General features: G+C 34.1%; 1 protein-coding gene across 2 annotated transcripts in view; it reads left to right on the plus strand.

The window, feature by feature from the left end:
* NAA30 (N-alpha-acetyltransferase 30, NatC catalytic subunit) overlaps positions 1–12,300 on the plus strand; it is a 58,458-nt gene extending 46,158 nt beyond the window's left edge. For both annotated transcript variants that reach the window (XM_074235892.1, XM_074235893.1), the window contains one exon: positions 3,060–12,300. In XM_074235892.1, coding sequence (XP_074091993.1) covers positions 3,060–3,197 — 138 coding nt within the window. In that variant the 3' untranslated portion in view covers positions 3,198–12,300. The remainder of the gene's footprint in view (positions 1–3,059) is intronic.
* The last annotated feature ends 8,250 nt before the right edge of the window (positions 12,301–20,550 follow it).

Consider the following 20,550-nt stretch of genomic DNA (forward strand, 5'->3'; position numbering starts at 1 on the left):
AATGAAACAATCCCTATTCTCAAGATACTTAAAGTCTATTTAGAGGAGTGGTGTGTGTGTGTGTGTGTGTGTGTGTGTGTATTAAATATATAGAGAATATGTATATGTATATGGAGAGAGAGAGACAGAGAATAAGTATAATATTGTTAAATACTTCAGAAAGAGAAAAAGCTTGATGTTAGAAATTAGTACTTGAACTATGTCTTGAAAGATGTCATCCTGTGTGAGAGAGAAGTAAGGAAGAGTGCCTTCCAGGCATGGGGACTGACTAGTATAAAGGCATAGAGGTGAGGAACAGAGAAGCCAAGTTAACTGGATTGCAGAACATGGAAGAGGGAGTAATGTACGGTGGGGTTAGAAAGCTTATGCATAGGACTTTATATTTGATCTTAGAGGGACTAGAGAGTCACTTCAGTTTATTCAGTAGAGAAATCGCATGATCAGATCTTTTAAGGTAGATTGTTTTGGCAGTTGTGTGGAAGATAGACTTGTAGGGAGGCAGGGAAACCAATTAGAAGGTTGTTGCAATAATCTGAACCAGAGATAATAAGGACCTGAACTAAAGTAGTGGTTGTGTGAGTAGAGAGTGTATGAGATGTTAATGGAGTTACAGTATTTGGCAGTGATGAGATATTTAGAGTGAGAGAGAATGAAAGAATAACACTGAGTTTATGAATGTGGGAGACTGAAGAATGTGTTACCTTTATCAGAAATGGGGATGCTCAGAAGAGGGATGCATTTGGTAGAAAATGGAATGAATTTTATTTGGACATGTTGAATTTTAAATGTTTCTGGAATATTCAATTTGAAAGGTTCAGTAAGAAATTAGTAAGGGGAAGAGGGCCAGAAACTTGGGGAGAGCCTCATTATATAGAACTTTGAGTCATCTGCATAGTAACCAAACCCATAGGAGCTGATTGAGAGACAACAAGAGTTGAGCACGGGAGGCATCCCACTGTTAAAGGATGTGCTATAAGTTAATAGTCCAGCAGAGCCAGGAGAGAGTAGTCAGACAGTAGGAGAATGAGGAGAAAGTAGAGTCATGAAAGTTAGAGAGTTGCTGCTGCTACAATTACTTGATTTTTTTTTTTTTTGGCAATGCAATGGGTTTAAGTGGCTTGCCCAAGACCACACAGCTAGGTAATTAAGTTTTTGAGGTCGGATTTGAACTCAGGTACTCCTGATTCCAGGGCGGGTACTCTATCCACTGTGCCACTTAGCTGCCCCAATTACTTGAGTTTTTGAAGTGTTTTTCCCCCCTAAGAAAAATTATTAAATCAATATTTAAAAAATAAACAATTTTTTTGGTAGGATGTTTCTTCTTTGGTTTTGACACTGAGTTCAACCCATTTATTTTATGATTAAAGAAACCGAGTCAGTGGGAGAGAGGGGGTAGGATGGTTAAATGACTTTTCCAAAATTAGAGAAATAGAGATAGAGCTGAAAATATTCTTAAGAGTACATTCACTTATCAGCAGACATTGATTAATCACTTGTACAGTACAATTCTATACCTAGAATTGAAACATTAATTACATGAACTTTACTGTCAAGAATAGGAGTAATTCATCTAAATGTGCTTTTAATTTTCCACATTTTCCATAGTGAGACTATTCAACTACAAATCTAATACAACTCTCCTAACCTTATATAGATAGGAAACTAAGGTCAATAGCAGAGGTCAGCTAACCTGCCCCAGATCACATAACAGTGATAAACTAGAAACATAGTTTCCTATTTCCTTCTTTATAACTTTTGATTTTGCCATACTAGTTCTTTACTTTTATTGACCAATCTCCTTTTCCCAAGTACAAAAATAAAATGATTACTTAGAGTAATAATAAAACCAAGTAGGGGCACAGATAGTGGCTTTGACATTTCTTTGACTATTTCAGGATTTAGGAATGAATGAACTAGTGGTCAGTAGAGAAGATTGTTAAAACCTATAAAGTTTTTCCCTCTGCCAGCCTGACAGATTCTTTTGATTAGCAGTCATGACAGCAGAAATCATTATTAAATTGTATATATCGGGGCGGCTAGGTAGCGCAGTGGATAAAGCACCGGCCCTGGAGTACCTGGGTTCAAATCCGGTCTCAGACACTTAATAATTACCTAGCTTTGTGGCCTTGGGCAAGCCACTTAACCCCACTGCCTAGCAAAAACCTAAAAAAAAATTAAATTAAAAAAATTGTATATATTAGTGCTTTCTAAGCTGCTTATATATATATGTATATGTATATTTAGAGAGAGAGATGGTGATGATGAAAAGCATAAAATCATTGACCTAGTAAAGCAAATGATAGCATTACATTCTCTTCCAAAAAGGTGTCTCTAATTCATATGTTAGAATGTGATTCAGTAAACATTTTGCTTTAGGTTTGGTGGTTAATTTTAGTAAGTTAACAATATAGGTGTTGTTTATTCCCCTCAAATACATTCTAGTCTGGCTATTATTTGTTATGCATGAATATTCTCTTAAGGTACTTTTTTCCAATAACTGCAGCTGGACTTTACCAGTCATATATCAATATTTTATGAAGTATATTGAAGAGAACTTTATAGGCTTCAGTTTTGAAATTTTTAATTGATTTCACTGAAAAAATAAATTGAAGCATTATTTTTAAATTCATCTTTTTATAATAATATAAAATTCATTGAAGAGTATAAGAAAGCTACATTGGATAGTTCATGTGGCCAAGGTAGAAATTCCTTACTACTTTTCAAATGAATTTTGGTTTGTTTATTTTTTAGGCAAATCTTTTTAAGTCTTTGGGTTAAAATTTTATTTTGTTAGAGGAAAAATAAAATTAGTTTAAACAGTTAAGTAAAATTAGCTAAAATATAGAATTAAGTATCTCCTTACATCTTTTTCCTAAAAGTTTTTGCTTTCTAAAAGTTTTTAAAGAAGAAAAATGTGTAGACTTCATTGCCTTGCTATTATAGGCATTCAGCTATTTTGTGCAATGCTATCAGATTTTATTCAAGTCAGACAATTAAGTTTTCATATCATGTAACTTTTTGAAATAACTAATAAAGGTTTTTTTTTTATTTCTTTGAAGGTTGTCTTGGAAACGGAAATAACAAATAAATCTGCTTTGAAACTTTATGAAAATCTTGGTTTTGTGCGGGATAAAAGGCTGTTCAGATACTATTTAAATGGAGTTGATGCACTGCGTCTTAAGCTATGGCTGCGTTAAAAGAAACTATCACATGAAGGAACAACTTCCAACAGCGCACAGTCGGCCTTTGCATGCAATGCAATTTGTACAGAATTGCTTTGCAGGTGGATTTCATAATTTCCATGCAGCTCTTACCTGTCAGTGTCTCATTGAGTGTCGCACATATTTGTTGCACTATGGCATGGCACATTTGTTCTGAATTAAAAGATTGTTTCCAACTTCAAGAGTTCTTTTGGTACCAGCAAGTTGTGCCAGTTGCTAGCCAAGATTTGTTTGTTCATTTGCAAGTCTACTGACAACGTTATATACCACAGTGAACATTTTATCACAGAACCTGTATGTGGAACATAATTTTTGTTCCTGAAAAAGCCAATTTAGATTGTAAAATTCTCTAAGTATACTAACATTTCATACAAAACTTGCCATAGTTTTCTGGGGGTGGGGGAGGGAAAGCTTCAATTTTAGGTTTTATTTTTCAATATTGAATTTTCCATTTTTGAATATTGGTACCTCAGTGATTAGTGAATGAAAAAAGTGTATTGTAGGGTGGGGTGTGTGTTACAATGAGTAACAGTAACAATTAAATTGCGTCTCCCAGTGCCTGTATAAATAAGTATATTTGTCTTCATCTCTAATTTTTTAGTGCATGCTTTCTTTTTATTTCTTTTAAAGATGTCTTTGCAAGAAAACTGCTTTTATTTAAATTCTGAATTTGATAATAAATTATTTCAGATTTTATAATTTGGATACTTTTCCCAGGCAAGAGACAGAGCTATTCTTATACAACAAAAAAATAGAAACTGTTTGGAAAATTCTTCAGTAGTTGCTAAGGGGTGGGGTGAAGGGTTGGGAACTTGAAGGCTCCAGTAAATTGCTGGGTTTGGATGCACTTTTTCTTTTTGATAGGGATTTTTGGAAAGGAATAGAAAATTAATGTAAATTGGTATGATTTTATTTAATCAAAATTATTGCTATGAGCTGTGAAAAACAGCTTTTATAAAGCAGTTGGAGCTTTTTTTTCACTTGATTTGGATTCAGATTGCTTCGGTGTTCTAAAATGCTTTGATTTTCAGTTCTTGGTCTTGGAAATAAATTTCAAGGTGTATTTTATCTATTTCAGCTGCTTTTTTTTCCTCTAAACTATGTAAGTTCTGGGGGAGGATCTGTCTTTTTCTTTTCCCTCCTAAAATAAAAAGGGAGAAGAATATACATCTTTTTTTTTTGAATGAGTTACATGGGTTTTGTCAAAAAAAAGCAACCAATCATGGTGATTGATCACCATGTGATCCATCAATCATCTTTGGCTACATTGTGTTTTGCTAACTTGTCAATTGGCATGGTATAACAGCTTGTTACAATAAATTGATTGTTTTTCAATTTTAGCAATAAACCAATGTTGGTTTATTCCTATAACTGGAAAACCTAAGTATACATGGAAAGGGATGCACTCACTATGAAGAATGTTCTATGGAAAACATAATTTTTCAGAATTCAGATTTGCCTTACTATAACTATACTGTTACGATTTGGTTATAATTTAATTTTATTATTTTTTTAAGTCACTATAATTACTGTACATTTAAAAAACCCTACCTCCATTAACATTTGAAAAATTCCACTTTCAGGAAAAAATAGTTTTTTTAAAGGAAAGCTACTCTTTGCTCAGTAGAGTGTATTTGAAGTAAACAAGCACTTTTCAAATAAAATGTTTAGTATATTCAGTATATATATATATATATACATATATATATATATATATATATATAGTGAAAAAAATTTTACTTCAGCTGGTGGGATCATTTGTCTTAGTTTAAAGAGATATATTATTAAAAGTGCCCAATCCTATTTAGACTGGCACCACTTCTAAAGGCTTCATAGAACAGTAAGTACAATTTTAAAAAAAATGGAATTGGTGCAGATGAACCCATATAGCACTATGAGGGTGACAACCTTTAGAACAGACTGTTTATTTTAAGCATAAGCAGTCAGTTTTCATTTAGGTTCTGGCATTCAATGATAAAAATAGTACTGATCACAGTGGTATTTTGTATGTTTTAACTATAAAGGGAACTTTAACAGAAACAACAGATTGATTGCACAGAAGTCTTTAAACATTAGTTCACAACTTTTTTTTTAATTGATGGTTCAGAGGTGAATGCTGTTATAAACTAATCACTCAGTGTGATCAGACTACCCATGCACTATTGTAAAGAAGGCAAGATGTTTGAATAAACAAATCAGACCAGCATTTTAACTTTTGTCAGACCAGTGAAATAATGGATTTAGACTTCTTATTCTTTCAGATTTACAGTTTCACTGAACTGACTGAATCAGTTGTTTTGGCATAGGCTTATTCAATTATTCAATATATTCCATCCATGCATACTTGTTACATTTTTTTAGTGTACACAAAAATTATTTTGCCCAATTGAAACTATTGAACTATAACAGCCTGCTATCAAAAATAAAACTCTAATAAAAATCAATTTAGCATTTTAAAATGGATTTTTTTTGATAAATGAGAGTTTTCCTCCTATTTTACACAGTATTAGTTGATTGTTATTTTGAGGTACTATAATTTAAATATAATTATAGAGCCATTGAGTTTGTATTTATATATGATATTGAAAATCACATAGCTAAAACTGAGCAAAATGGATAGAACTTTCTTTTAAAAGAGTGCTGCCTATTAAAGATTGACAGTTTGCACAGCCTAACAGTTTCATTACAGGCTGTAAAGAAGCTGTACATGTTAGCATTAAAGAAACTAATGGGTGTGTACTCTCGTGGTTGATGTGTGGTCTAATTGTAATTCTCCTTGTATGAAACTCAGAATACTTGTAAGGTCCCAGTTTAGAAAACATTGCAATGGTTTTTCAGGTTAATAAGAATAACTATTAATTTCCTTTTTTTTTTCCGGATTTGGTTTTAAGGATTTCTCTCCTATTTTCTCCTCAACAATCTCCCCATTTGCTTGACAGGTCTACACAGAGGAGTTTGTCTTTGTCACTTAGGTTTTAGATTTACCTTGCACTATATGCTGGCATTGGCTGACATGGATAAGGCTGGATATGTGTTTCACAGTGCCCCAAATCATGAAATTCCTCATTTTCCAGGAGTGGAGACATAGTCTAATTGGCATAGTGCATCAAAATTATTTTTCATTGCACCATGACATCTCTAAAATTGAGTGCTATAATGTTACAGGGCTGTCAGGTTTGTAAAAGCATAACCATAAATTATATTGGAGTTGGATATGAGTTGGGTGTCTATACAATATCACGTGTATTTCAAAAATATTGAACTGCTGTTTGATGATAATGCTGCATAATTTTCTTCTGTTCCGTATCCTTTGGAGAAAGGGATTATAATGGAGTTTGAAATGTGCAAGCTGTCTAAACAAGATGCAGTCAAATAAAACTTGGTTAAGTTGTGTTTGCATTTTTCTTTTAAATGCAGATGTGTTCTTTTTTGTGATCTGGAACCTTGATTTTTGCCAGGTAGGAAAATGCCCAGACCCCTTCCCTACTTCTAATTTTTCTTAAATGAATCGAAGACTTGCTTAGGAAATAAAAACCATTATCTTTCTACCTATAATTTTATTTAATTTGTATAATCATTTTGAATATCAATTACTTGAGTTTTAAATGAGCTTTAATAGGGTGCTTTTGCTGTGCATTTAACATTCAATTGCTTCTATTATAAATTTTTTTTTCTCTTGAGTTTGATGCTAAGGTACTTTTCTTATACTTTTGTTTACACTTAAGCAACTTGTCCGCTGAGGCTTCAAGATGGAAAAAAAAAAGGTAGAAACTCTGTGCCTTAGCAAGCACATTGTAATTTCTAAAAACTTGAAAGTGGGAATGGTCAGTATTAATAACCAGTGAAGTTGTTGGATGACTCAACCATTATGTATGAAAAAAATCCTCTTGTCATATTTTACCTATTCAATAATCATGAAAGGATTTGAATATGTAAATTTTATTTACTGATAGTGATATTTGATTTTTCATACATCCAATTAGTTTTCTTAGTATCAAAATAATTAGGTAATGGAATGTAATCTTGTGCAATTACAGGCAAAAGCCAATGTAAACTGGCAACCCAAAGATGTAGTGAAGCTTTCAAAAATCTTTATTTTAAAAAAATCCTTAAAATCAATGTCTTAATGAAATCTGTTTTCCAGACTTGGTAGCATCACTTCAATTGCTGCATATCCTGACACTTTGAACAATAACATTTGAGGAAAGTATTTGAGAATAGAATATAAGCCTAAACCTCTCAGCTGCTTTTATTTGTAAATTTAAAACATAAATAAGTTAAAAAAAAACTGCCTTTGTTGGGAGGAAAAATGTATAGTTAATTCTCATTTACCTTGATAATGTGTTTAACATAGAACTGTTTTCTGTCTCTGATGTTAAAGGTTTTGTGCTTTAACTACCCAGAGGCAGGATCTTAGTTTTGATTACTTGAAGTTATCTGTGTTTTCAGAAAAGAAAAACAAAACAAAAATCAGCCTTAAGTGCCTGCATTTTACTTCCTGAAATATTTTTAATGAGATATTTTCCTTTTAAATCTATAAATACCCATATAGTCAATCTTAGAAATTTTACATTTTAGAAGATAATTTTTTAAATATTTTTTGTTGAGGTGGCTGATCTATAGAATAAAACATAATGTGTAGTTTGTGACTAATAAATTGCTGGGAAATACTTGTCAAATTACAGATCTGGGGCTGATTAACACTCATTTGGTTTGGCACAGGTAGTTCTTGGGGTCATAGTTGTCCTATCATTGCCCTAGACCATATCTGGACTCCAGTTCGTCACCTTAAATTAACTGCATTAAATGACCAGGGCACTAAAGCAAAGAGCCAGGAGGATAGCTTAAAACTACTAATAGCTGGTTCTGGGTGGGTGGGGGGAACAGCTTTAAGCACAAGTTCTTTTAATTTTGAATCAATTTAATCTTTGCATATAAAAGGCAGCACATAATTTACATTTTTGAAAAGCCTCTGCTATAAATATAAATATAAAGCTATTCTTTCATAAAGTTTTATTGATGCCTTTATATTTCAGTCATTTCTGGAAATTTTTTTTCATGCCTATATTTAACTCCCCCTGCCCCCCCCCCCCCCACACACACACATTGAACCCTGCCTTATTTTAAAAAAGCAAGACAGGGAGCGGCTAGGTGGTGCAGTGAATAGAGCACTGGCCTTGGAGTCAGGAGTACCTGGGTTCAAATCAGACCTCAGATGCTTGATAATTACCTATCCATGTGGCCTTGGGCAAGCCACTTAACCCCATTGCCTTCAAAAAATTAAAAACAAAATTTAAAAAAAAAGCAAGACAAAATTCATTGACCTGTCCTGATTATCTATTCTCTAATGCTCTTACTGATTTTTCAGCTATTCAAAGTTTAGCTCCCTTTTAGTGACTTTCATTTACGTTGTATATTAGTCATATCATTTTTGTTCTGCTTATTTCCTACTGCATCAGTTCATATGATCTTCTAGTGTTTCCTCTGAGTTCACTTTTGTAATTTCTTACTGGATAATATTCCATTACATGCATATACCACCTTTCCTTAGTCATTTCGACGGGTACATATTTTGTTTCCAGTTATCTGCTACCAAAAAAACCACTTCTCTGAATATATTGCTATACAATAGGTCATTGTTTTTCTTTGACCTCCATGGGGGAGTGTTCTAACTTTTAACCAAATTCTAAAGATTATCAATAGTATCTAGTCATTCAATAGCTCTCTCCAACTATTTAAAATGCACCTGTTACAAATGTGGAAAAAAGTGAGATGTTAATCTTAAAGTTGGAGAGATTAATCATGATATTTTCTATTTGAGGAGTGTTACATTATGCCAAATAATATATACAATGTTTTAGATGATGGATTTGCTGTTAATAAGATAGCTGCTATTCATTGTGTGAAAATATACCTCATTTTTTTTCTCACAATAGACATGTTCCTGAGAATTTGTGTGTAAATTTCTGTAAATAAAATAATTTAAAATGTGCTAGGAGAGCTCAATTTTTAAACTGTATAAATAAATTATTGGAGAATTCAATAATTGGTAAGCTGATTTAGTGTTTCCTAAAATTTTCAGGTATACTTGGTCAGAGGTTGCAGTAATTGTAGTCTTACTTATTTATAAGAGTGTATATTCCAGGAACTATTATTCTCTTACTGTTAATTTATTAACTGAATTTCAATTTAAATAACTGATTTAAAGTGGTAAAGGTTTTCAGATGACATCTTATCTTCCAATTTTATAGATGAGGAAGCTTGAAACTCAAAGCCCAGAGTAACACTGATAGTAATAGACATGGGATTTGAACAGACTCTAAATTCACTATTTTCTAACTGTACCATCTTTTTGTATTTTCTCTTCAGTTGTTTTTTTAAACCCTTTTAAGCCAGATAAATTTATATATTTTCAGAGGCAAATATGTTGCACAAAACAGCAATTTTTTTCCACCCTTTAAAGATTTTATTTTTAAAATGATAGCTACATCTTATCTTACAACAAATTTTTGAATGTTTTCTATACTATTTTTTCATTCAATTTTAAATTTTTAAACTTAGTTCTTTTCAGCAGGGCAACTGATCATTGAAGTAGCATGATAGGACACCCAAATCATTCTTATATAAACACATAGAAGAAAGGATTGCTTCAATCTAACCTGAATGCTTCATAGGTGCTGGTATTTTTGCCTGCAGATGAAAACTTGAATTGGGGGTGGGGTGGTATTTAATCTGTTATTCCAGTGAAATTCATCTTTAACTTCAGATACATTCCATCTCCCATTTCCATGCTTTTGCAAAGGCTGACCCCCTCATGCCCCCTCTCTTCTGCCTTTTAGAATTCCTAGGTTTTTTTAAAGCTTATCTGTAAGGTTGCATCCCAGATGGAGCCTTTCTTTTTCCTCTCTCAATTTTTAGGGTTTCCCTCTAAAGTACTTTGTAATTTATATGTGCTCATTTGTATGTATGTTGACTCCCCTCCCCCCAAAACAGAATGTAAACTTTTTGAAGGTAGGGACTGCCTCTGTTATCTCTGTATACTCAGTGCCTAGCAAATATAAATCTTTAATAAATATTTGCTTGTTGATTGATTAAAAAAGAATAGCTGGAGGCCTCAAGAACACAAAGGTTTTATGACTGAAGTTCTCTGTGTTGTCATTTTATTAATACCAAAATGAATCGATATATTCATTTTATCAAGCATAAAATAAAAATGCTCACTAAATTTAAACACTTAATATTAGGCCTATTTTTAAAAATCTATTAAAGAATTGAGAAGTAATTTTTCTTATGTTCTAATTGATTTTTTAGCTCTTAAATTTTGTTAATACCATCTAGGATGCTGGTAACTTATTGAAATTAAACTTTCATGTATTTCTTTTTGAAGGGGAAAGTAGTTAAAATGAAAGCTAAAATTTTTCCTTCTAATTGATGTTTTGTCTTATTTCTAAACTTTAGTATGTAATATATCTCATTAAGATACCACTAATAATGCTGTCTCAAAAAAATGTAACTGCACAGTGAATATTATTTTAGAAAGGATTTGTAAAATTAGTGACAAGACAGTTGTTTTACTATATTTTTTAAAATAAAAGAAAATAATGTAAAATACATAAATGTATAAACATAATGTATAAACTGGAAGTGAGGAATCTGCCAAATTTTGGGTCTAGAATAAATTTAGGGATATTAATCAGATCACTTTGTTCATTAATCAGATCATAATGTTCAAGGGTTTGTTTTTTTATTATTAGTTCATCTTAGATCATAGAGTCAAAGATTTTGAGCTAGAAAGTTCATTACAAATAATCTCTAACACCATAATCATACAGATTGAGATTCTGTGAGATAAAAATGACTTGGCCAAGATCATACAGGCAGTATGGGTAAAGCTAAGATCTGGACCCAGTAGTTTCCTTTAGCTCTAAATCTAGATCTCTTTCTATTATCCCTTACTGTTTTTAATCAATTAAATTATCTAAGGGGTTGTGATTTGCATACTATAGATGTGGCAGATTCTTGGGTTTTAAGTTCATTCGGTTTTAATTCAAGGCTATTTTAATAAAAGTGTGAAATAAAAGTATCAGCTTGCCATTAAGTATTTAGTGTACTTGGATTCATTAAACTAACAAGTTTATCCCAGATAGTATGTAGGACAATATTTAATTTTTTTTACCATGACTGATCATGGGTAGACCATGAATTTAATAATAGTTGTGGCATCCATTACAGTTGTCAGGTTTCCTCATCCATAAAACAACTGTTAATATTTACCACAGAGGAATGATAATCCATATTAATGCTCCTGAGTTCTCAAAAATTACCATTACTGAAGAATTTTTCTTTTGTGGAGGAACCAGTCCATTAATTTGAAGCATTTTAACCCACCCCCCCCCAATCCCTCAGTGCATCAATGAAGAAGGAATCATTAGTTTTGAGGGCATTTAGCCCATAATCCATACACACACACACACACACACACACATAAATAATTAAAGAAAAGTCCTAAAATGTGTGACAAAGAAACTTCCAATAAAACCAAGTTAAGCTGAAAGAGAGCCAAAAAAAAGTATAAGGTTTCTAAATTGTGAGATAAGGAATAGGCTGATAGCAGTAGATGGAGGAATGCTGGCAGGAAGTTCCTGAGCCATGCCATGAGTTGTAGAACCATATTGAGAATAATTATCTGAAATTAGGTTAAAGGCAATGAAGTCTGGTACAAAAGGAGGTAAGAGGGAGAAAAGCAAGAAATCAGGTGTCATTGAACAGGATCCAGGACACAACACAGCATTAGCCAGGGATTTGACCATTCAGTGGTCAAATATTTTATGACTGGCTAATGCTCTGGCAAAATATTATCTTTGCCAAGTTGTACTATGTGTTTTTAGAGTTGTGTTTTTTATTTTCAGGACTAGGATGACTAACATCCATATCATGGTAGTCAAGACCCAATAAAATAACTTGTACCACATTAGATTCCCTGTAAAAGAATGCCCTGAAAATTGTAATAAAATATAATTTGTTGCCTGAAATGAATAGCACATAATAAAAAATTAAATGGCATTCTTATCTGTACAGCCAGAGCACTAATGAGACTATGCTCAAGTCAAGAAGTTGAACTTAATTTTAAGAAAGTCCTCAAAGTCATTGCTCTTTATTAATAAATTCATTGATATCTTCCTTTAACAAATATCTGTGGCTTAACAAATATCTGTGGCTTCCTCCAACATTGAGGACTGCCCCAGGGTCTAAGCTGCATTTATAGACTGTTGGAGATGTTGATCCAAAGAATCCTTCCCCAAGAAGTGTGAGATTTGGGGGAGCTGGAATGCTTCCTGTGCCTCTGGTAGCCAGTGCCTCATGGGAGTCAGATATTTAAAGATATGACTATGGACTTTACCCGGAAGAGGGAAATAACTTGGAACTTTCTCAGAAGGAATTGTACAAAGAATAGGAATCTCCTCTGCCTGAGATTTGCAGTTGCAAGTCAATTGTCATCTGTACAGTGGAAAGAAAGGGAAGCAATTTAGCAGAGAAAGTCTTAAGAAGCTGTTTTATAATTATTACTTTAGTGATTAAATTGGTGACACAAGAGGATGTAGATGAGCCCAAATCTACAAATATTCAAGTAGAACTAGAAAAGTGGTTAAAAAGTGAATAGAATGCTTTTTAAGGTCTGATTTTTAAAAATTTAAGCCAGTGCAGATGATAGCCTGTTTCCTCACATGTGTACATTATGCTTCTATCTGGGATTGCTATGATCAAAACTGCATTTTCAAGGGTTAATGGGTCATAGACCTGTCTAGCCCCATGGGCTGTGCCCCTCTGTTGTGACTTGTTTCAGAAGTGACTCTTGACTGTGGTTCTTATTCTTCACTTTGAACAAAAGGTAGTCCTGAGTCCTGACCTCCCTCTCCCCCATAGGTGTGAGTGTGGGCTAGGTAGGGCTGGAAAGACTATCCCAAAGCTCTACTGAACTATTTTCTGTACCCTTCTCATCCTGCATTGACCCTGGACTTGGAGTCAAGAAGACCTGAATTCATATCTATTCACAGACACTAGTGGTGTGACTCTGAGCAAGTCACTTAATCTCTATTGTAGTGTTCTCATGTGAAACGAAGATAATAATGGTCCCTTCCTCCCATAGTTGTTAAGAAGATAAATTGAGTTTTGCACAGTGCCAGCTACACATAATAGATACTTAATATTTGCTTTCCTTTATTTTCTTATTCTTTCCTTTTTCCCACTTCATTTCCTTTTCTAAAAATGTATTAGGAGGAATAATGATTTAAAAAAAAATCCCAGAGAAATAGCTATAAGCTCAATTCAGTCCAGAGCTGTCCAGAAAGACTGTCAAAAGCCTGCAGAGGCTGTGAACTAAGACTAACGAGAACCGCAGCAGTTAGCAAGTCTAGTATAGCACCTAATCAGATTGGCGGAGCAGCATCTTATACCTTTCAGAAGATGACAGGTCTATAGCAAGAGACCAAGCCAACTCCAAGGGAAAGGGAGAGGGAGAGGGAGAAATGGGAGCAGAGGGGGAGGGGAGAGAGAGAAAGGGGGGGAGGACAAGGGAGGGGAGGAGAGGAGGGAGAGGAGAGAGAGAGAGAGAAGAGAAAGAGGAGAGGAGAGGAGGGGAAGGGAGGGGAGGGGAGGGGAGGGGAGGGGAGGGGAAAAAGCAGTCAAGGCCTGAGCTGAACAACTAAGAGACCAAACCAGATATTAAGAATTCCCACAGATTACAGGGCTAGTGCTAGTCATCACATTCATAATTATCCAGACTACAGAAGGAACAGACCAAACAGGGCCTGGCCACTTCAGGAGTAAATAGAATCTGACCAAATTCAGAAACAGACTAGAGATATACGTAAACAAACAAAAACTGTACAAACACACACACACACACACACACACACACACACATACACAGTTAAAAATATGAATTTATCAACAAGTAAACCCAGAAGAGGACAGTAAATCCATAGTAAATTCTAATAGAATCTCAGAGAAAAGAATATTTGATCACAAGCACTACAAGAATATCTGGAAGAAATGAAGCAAGAGTTAAGTGATGAAATACAGAGGAAAATTGATTTAATATTTTATAGCAGAAGGTGAAAGACCTTATGGCAGTATTAAACACTATGAAAAATAAAAGAAGTCATAATTAAGCAGGTGCACATACAAGAAATATTAGAACAAATTAAAGCACTGAAAAAATAAAAAGAAAATTAAGATATTTACTATTTTAAAATGCTGCTCTGGAAAACAAGTCAAGGATAGAAAATCTAATAATTTTCATAACTCCCTAAAAAGCATGATCAAAAAATTGTATTTCAAGAACCGAAATTTTAAGAAATCATAAAAGGAAACTTTCCAGATCTATTGGAACCAGAGGGCAAAATGAAAGTACAAATAATTAATTGGTCACATTTTAAAAGAAACTTCAAATTGAGAATGCCTGGACTTGTCATAGCCAAAATCCAGAACTTTCAAGTCAAAGGAGGAAATGAAAGAAGTTAGAAAGAAATAAATGAAATGCCTAGAAACTTTAGTAGGATCATACAAGACTTTGAAACAAGTATCTTAAGAGAGGAAATCTTGTTATACAAAATTCCAGAAAGCAAAAGCCACTGACTTTTACAACCAAGAAAAAGCCCTGCAAAGCTGAATGTAATCATATATTCAAAAAACTGTAAGGTGTATTATAAGGTGTGTTGGGGAAAGGACAAAGGTGGGGGACAATCAAAAGGAGAGGAAAAACAGTAAGAACCAATGATTAGGATCTGACCTCAGTTGTTAGTGTTGATCATAATCTTACTTTTACTACCTTCATTATAAAGTGGGGAATAGTGAGCAAAAGGATAGAGAGAGTAAAAGAGCATATGATCAAGAGAATCTTGAAATATGATTTTTGATCATGCTTTTTAGGGAGTTGAAAAATTCTCAGATTTTTCTGTCCTTGTCTTGTTTTCCAGGGTAGCATTTTAAAATATAAATATCTTAATTTTTTTTTCAATGCTTTAATTTGTTCTGATATTTTTTGTATGTGCACTTGCTGATTTATGGCTTCTCTGTTTTACTTTTTTTTTTAGGTTTTTGCAAGGCAAATGGGGTTAAGTGGCTTGGCCAAGGCCATACAGCAAGGTAATTATTAAGCGTCTGAGACTGGATTTGAACCCAGGTACTCCGGACTCCAAGGCCGGTGCTTTATCCACTACACCACCTAGCCGTCCATCTGTTTTACTTTTTTTTTTTTAGATTTTTCAAGGCAAGGGGGTTAAGTGGCTTGCCCAAGGCCACATGGCTAGGTAATTTTAAGTGTCTGAGGTCGGATTTGAACCCAGAAGCCTGACTCCAAGGCCGGTGCTCTATTCACTGCGCCACCTAGCCACCCCTGTTTTACTTTTCAATTAATTAATTGATTAATTAATACTTCCATAAGGTCTTTCACCTTCTGCTATAAGATATTAAACCTAATTTTTTTCCTCCTTAGCTCTTATTTCATCACTTAACTCTTGCTTCATTTCTTCCATAACTAAATGGATAAAATCATCCACAAAATTGAGGAGAGTAGCAGGATAGAACAGAAATCAGAATCTAAAACTATATACAAGAAGAACACTTGAATTACATTCCTACAGAGTTAAATTGAATTGAAGCATAATAAATAATTGAAAAAACCAAATGACCAATATCAGAAATTTAAAATAATATGGAAAAAAATCAAGAGGAAATAAATTTTGCTCAATTATATTGCAAAAGCTCATAATTTTAGTGAAATGATTATATTTATTAAATATAAAATCTTTAGGTGAACAAAATAAGAAATAAATCACTTAATCTGATCTCAGAAAAAGAAATGCAAAGAACTATAAATGAATTATCAAGGACAAAGGATCCAGCATAAAATGGTTTTACTAATGGATTCTATCAAGCAGTTATCAACTAGATTTTACCTAAATTATTTACAAAAATTGGGGGAAAATGGTACCCCTTCAAACTTCTTATATGAAACAAAAATGGCCCTGATACCAAATAAGGGAAAAAGAAATTTTTTTAAAATTTATTTTTATTAAAGATACTATTTGAGTTTTACAATTTTGGGAAAAAGAAATTTTTTAAAAATTACATAGCAATGTCTGTATTGAATGTGGATACAAAAATGCTGAATAAAATATCAGCAAAGAGGCTAAAGTAGATTATAAGAAGATTATACACTAATATCAGTTTAGATTTACATGAAAATATAGATTTAATATTAATAAGGCTAATAAAAACAATAGGAATAAAATTTTATCAATAGATAAAAGCTTTCAAAAAATATAATAAATGTTATAAAACATTGTAAAACATAGAAATAAATGAATTTTTCCTTAATATGTTCAACAGTTATTATCTGTAATGGGAAAATGCTAGAAACCTTTCCAGTAACATTAGGTTTAAAATAGGTATCTATTGTTACCATTATTACTTGATATATGTATAGAAATATTACTTAAGGAAAAAATTAAATAGGCAAAACAGAAACAAAATTGTTAGTTTTCTAGACAATTACATGGTTCACCCAGGGAACCTAAGAGATTCAATAACAAGAAGAAAAATAGAAATAATCAGTAAAGTAGTGAGATATAAAATAAAACTTTTAAAAAATCAGCATTATAAATAAAGACATTGTGCCCAAAATTATAAGAAAATCAGAAACCTAGAAAAGGATGGATTTTACAAGTTTTACAAGTTTCTCAATAAACATCTCATTTCTCAAACACACACACACACACACACACACACACACACACACACACACACACAAAACTAAGCCAAATTTATAAAAATTAGAGCCATTCTCAATTAATAAATTGTCAAAGCATATGAACAGGCAGTTTTTCAAGAGAAGAAATCCAAACTAGCAATAGTCATATGAAAAAATTCACCAAATTACTAATAATTACAAAAATGCAAATTAAAACAACTCTGAGGTACTAGTTTATACCTATCAGTTTGCCTAATATGACAGAAAAGGAAAATGGCAAGTGCTGAAGGATGTGTGAAAAAAATAAGGATGCTAATACACTGTTGGAGTTGTGAAATGGTCCAATAGAGATTTTGGAATTATGCCCAAAGAGACCAAGAGCAGGGGACTATAAAACTGTATATTCTTTGATTCAGCAATACCAATACAAGGTTTATATCCCAAAGAGATCAAATTAAAAAACAAAAACAAAGGACTCATATGTACAAAAATGTTTATACTAGCCCTTTTTGTTGTGTCAAAAATTTGTAAACTTGAGGGATGTCCATCAATTGAAGAATGGTTAAGCTGTGGAATACAATAATGATGGTATAAAAAATGTCAAAGAGGGCAGAGCCAAGATGGCAGAGTGAAGGCAGGAAGGTAACTCTCCCCAAGACTACTCCAAATGCCTTTAAATAATGACTCTAACCAAATTCTAGAGAGGTAGAACCCGTAGAAAGACTAAGTGAAACAATTTTCTGGCCCAAAAGAACTTGGAAGATCCATGGGAAAGGTCTGTTACACCAGGATTGGAAAAGGTTGCAGAAAAGCCTGGCCATGCCAGTCATGTAGAACAAACCAGCTCCAGCCATCCAGGAACAACTTATGAGGCACCTGGGTCCCTGGGGGCACCTGAGTCCATGGCAGTGGAGCAGTTTTCAGACCTCTCAGCCCAAGGATTGCTAAGGACAACTTGGAAGGTCAGCAGGAGAGTGAGCGCCAGAGTGAGCACAAAACCCAGGTAGTGCAGGTCTCACTGCAACCCTGCCCCCCCCCCCCCCCTGGAACAGGAGCAGGCCTATGAAGTCACTGCACAGGAAGCCACCCAGCAGCTGCTTCCAGAATGCCCAGCCTGTGTCAAAGGCCTTTCTGCTATCCCTGGACTAGGACTCTGCTTCTTTGCCCATTTTCAAATCCAGGTTGCTGTCTAGGACTCCATACTGCCATAGTGGAGCAGAGACCCTCCTCACAGCTCCAGGGCAGAAGGGAGTGCTTGTGTTCATCCCCAGACCAGAGCACAGGCCAAAAGAGCAATAAAAATTTCTCATAAGACCTTGAAGGAATTGAGGTTCCTGGAGGGTGTTCCAAAAACATTCAAAAGCTTGGGAAATGCATTAAAACCAAGTCATAGACTGCGGAAATGAGTAAACAAGAGAAGAAAAGAATCTGACCATAGATAATTACTTTGGTCCCATGGAGGATCAAAACACACACTCAGAAGATGACAAAGTCAAAGCTTCTATATCCAAAACCTCCAAGAAAAATGGGAGTCAGTTTCAGGCTTGCAAGAACTCAAAAAAGATTTTGAAAATTAAGTAAGAAAGGAAGAAGAAAACTAGGAAGAGAAATAAGAGCAATGCAGGAAAATCATGAAAACCAAGTCTGCAGCTTGGTCAAGGAGATACAAAAAATACCAAAGAAAACAATATGTTAAAAACCAGTTTAGGGCAAATGGAAACAAGAAGTCCAAAAGATCAATGAGGAGAATGCCTTAAAAAGCAGAATTGGCCAGAAGGGAAAGGAGATATACAAGCTCTCTGTAGAAAACAACTCCTTCAAATGTAGAATGGAGCTAAGGGAAACTGATGACTTTATTAGGAATCAAGAAACAATAATACAAAACCAAAAGAATGAAAACCTAGGAAAAAAGTAAAATATCTCATTGGAAAAGCAACTGACCTAGAAAACAGATCCAGGAGAGATAATTTAAAAATTATTAGGCTATCTGAAAGTCATGACCAGGAAAGGAGTCTAGACTTCATTTTTAAAGAATTTATCCAGGAAAATTGCCTGGATATCCTAGAAATAAAGGGTAAAATAGAAATTAAGGTTATCCACTGATCACCGCCTAAGAGAGATTCCAAAATAAAATCTCCCAGGAATAATATAACCAAATTCCAGAACTCCCAAGTCAAGGAGAAAATATTACAACCAGCCAGAAAGAAACAATTCAAATATCCTGGCACTACAGTCAGTATTACACAGGATGTAGCAGTTTCTATATTAAAGGTTCAGAATGCAACCGAGAATCAACTACCCAGTAAAACTGAACATTCTCTTCAGTGAAATAGGAGATTTTCAAACTTTCCTTGTGAAATAGCCAGAGCTGAACATAAAGTTTGATCTTCAAGTACAGGACTCAGATAAAGCATAGAAAGAGAGGAAGGGAAGGGCAAATTATGAAGGATTTATAAGAGATTGCTTGTATGCCTGCATGGGAAGATGATACTGATAATTCATTTGAACCTTCTCATTTATTATAGCAATTGTAAATATGGACAAGGCACAGGGAAAGAGATGAATGTGAAGGTATAGGGTTAGGGTTAGGGTTGATTAGGGTTAGGGTTGATGAAAGGAATGTACAGGGAGAAAGGTGAAGGAAAGTTGGAATCAGCTGTTATTTCACATAAGAGTGGCAGAGAAAAGCTTTTGCAATGGAGTGGAAGGGGGAAGGTGAGGGGGAAATGAGTGAGCCTTCCTTCACAACAGAAGTGGATTTGAGAGGAAATAACATACATACTCAATTAGGTATAGAAATCTAGCTTGGCCCAGAGGAAAATAGGAGAGGAAAGGGAGAAAGGGATCAGGGGAAGGGGGTGCATGTAGGTGATAGAAGAGAGGGATGATTGTGGGAGAGGGTAGCCAGATACAGCACATTTTTGAGGAGGGCAAGGTGAAAGGAGAGAGAGAGAGAGAGAGAGAGAGGGAGAGAGAGAGAGAGAGAGAGAGAGAGAGAGAGAGAGAGAGAGAGAGAGAGAGAATAGAATAAATGTGGTGTGAAGGAATAGAATGGAGGGAAATATAGCTAGCAATAACAACTGGGGGGAAAATACTGAAGCAGTTTCTCTGATGGATTTATGATAAAGAATGTTATCCATCCCAAAGACAGAGCTGTTCTTGTCTGACTACAGATGGAAGCACACGTTTTCCTTTTCCTCTCACTTTATTTTTTCTTGAGGTTTCTCTCTCTCTCTCGATCTCTCTCTCTCTCTGTTTGTGTGTGTGCACGTGCGTGCATGCATGTGTGTGTGTGTGTGTGTGTGTGTGTAAGGATTATGTTTACTTTTACAAAAAGACTATTGTAGTAATGTGAAAAAAATTTTAAACTTTTAAACTATATTTAAAAAAACATCAAAGAATATGGTTCCAGAAAAACTTTGGAAGACTTATATGATCCAGTGGAAAATGAAATGGACAGAACCAGGAGAACACTACAAAATAACAGGAATGTGATAATGAAAATCAACTATGAAAAGACTTAATTATTCTGTCAATATATGATCACATGACAATGCCAAAGGACTCATAATGAAA

This window comes from Macrotis lagotis, chromosome 4 (assembly GCF_037893015.1).
Source record: "Macrotis lagotis isolate mMagLag1 chromosome 4, bilby.v1.9.chrom.fasta, whole genome shotgun sequence".
NCBI classification, from domain to species: domain Eukaryota; kingdom Metazoa; phylum Chordata; class Mammalia; order Peramelemorphia; family Peramelidae; genus Macrotis; species Macrotis lagotis.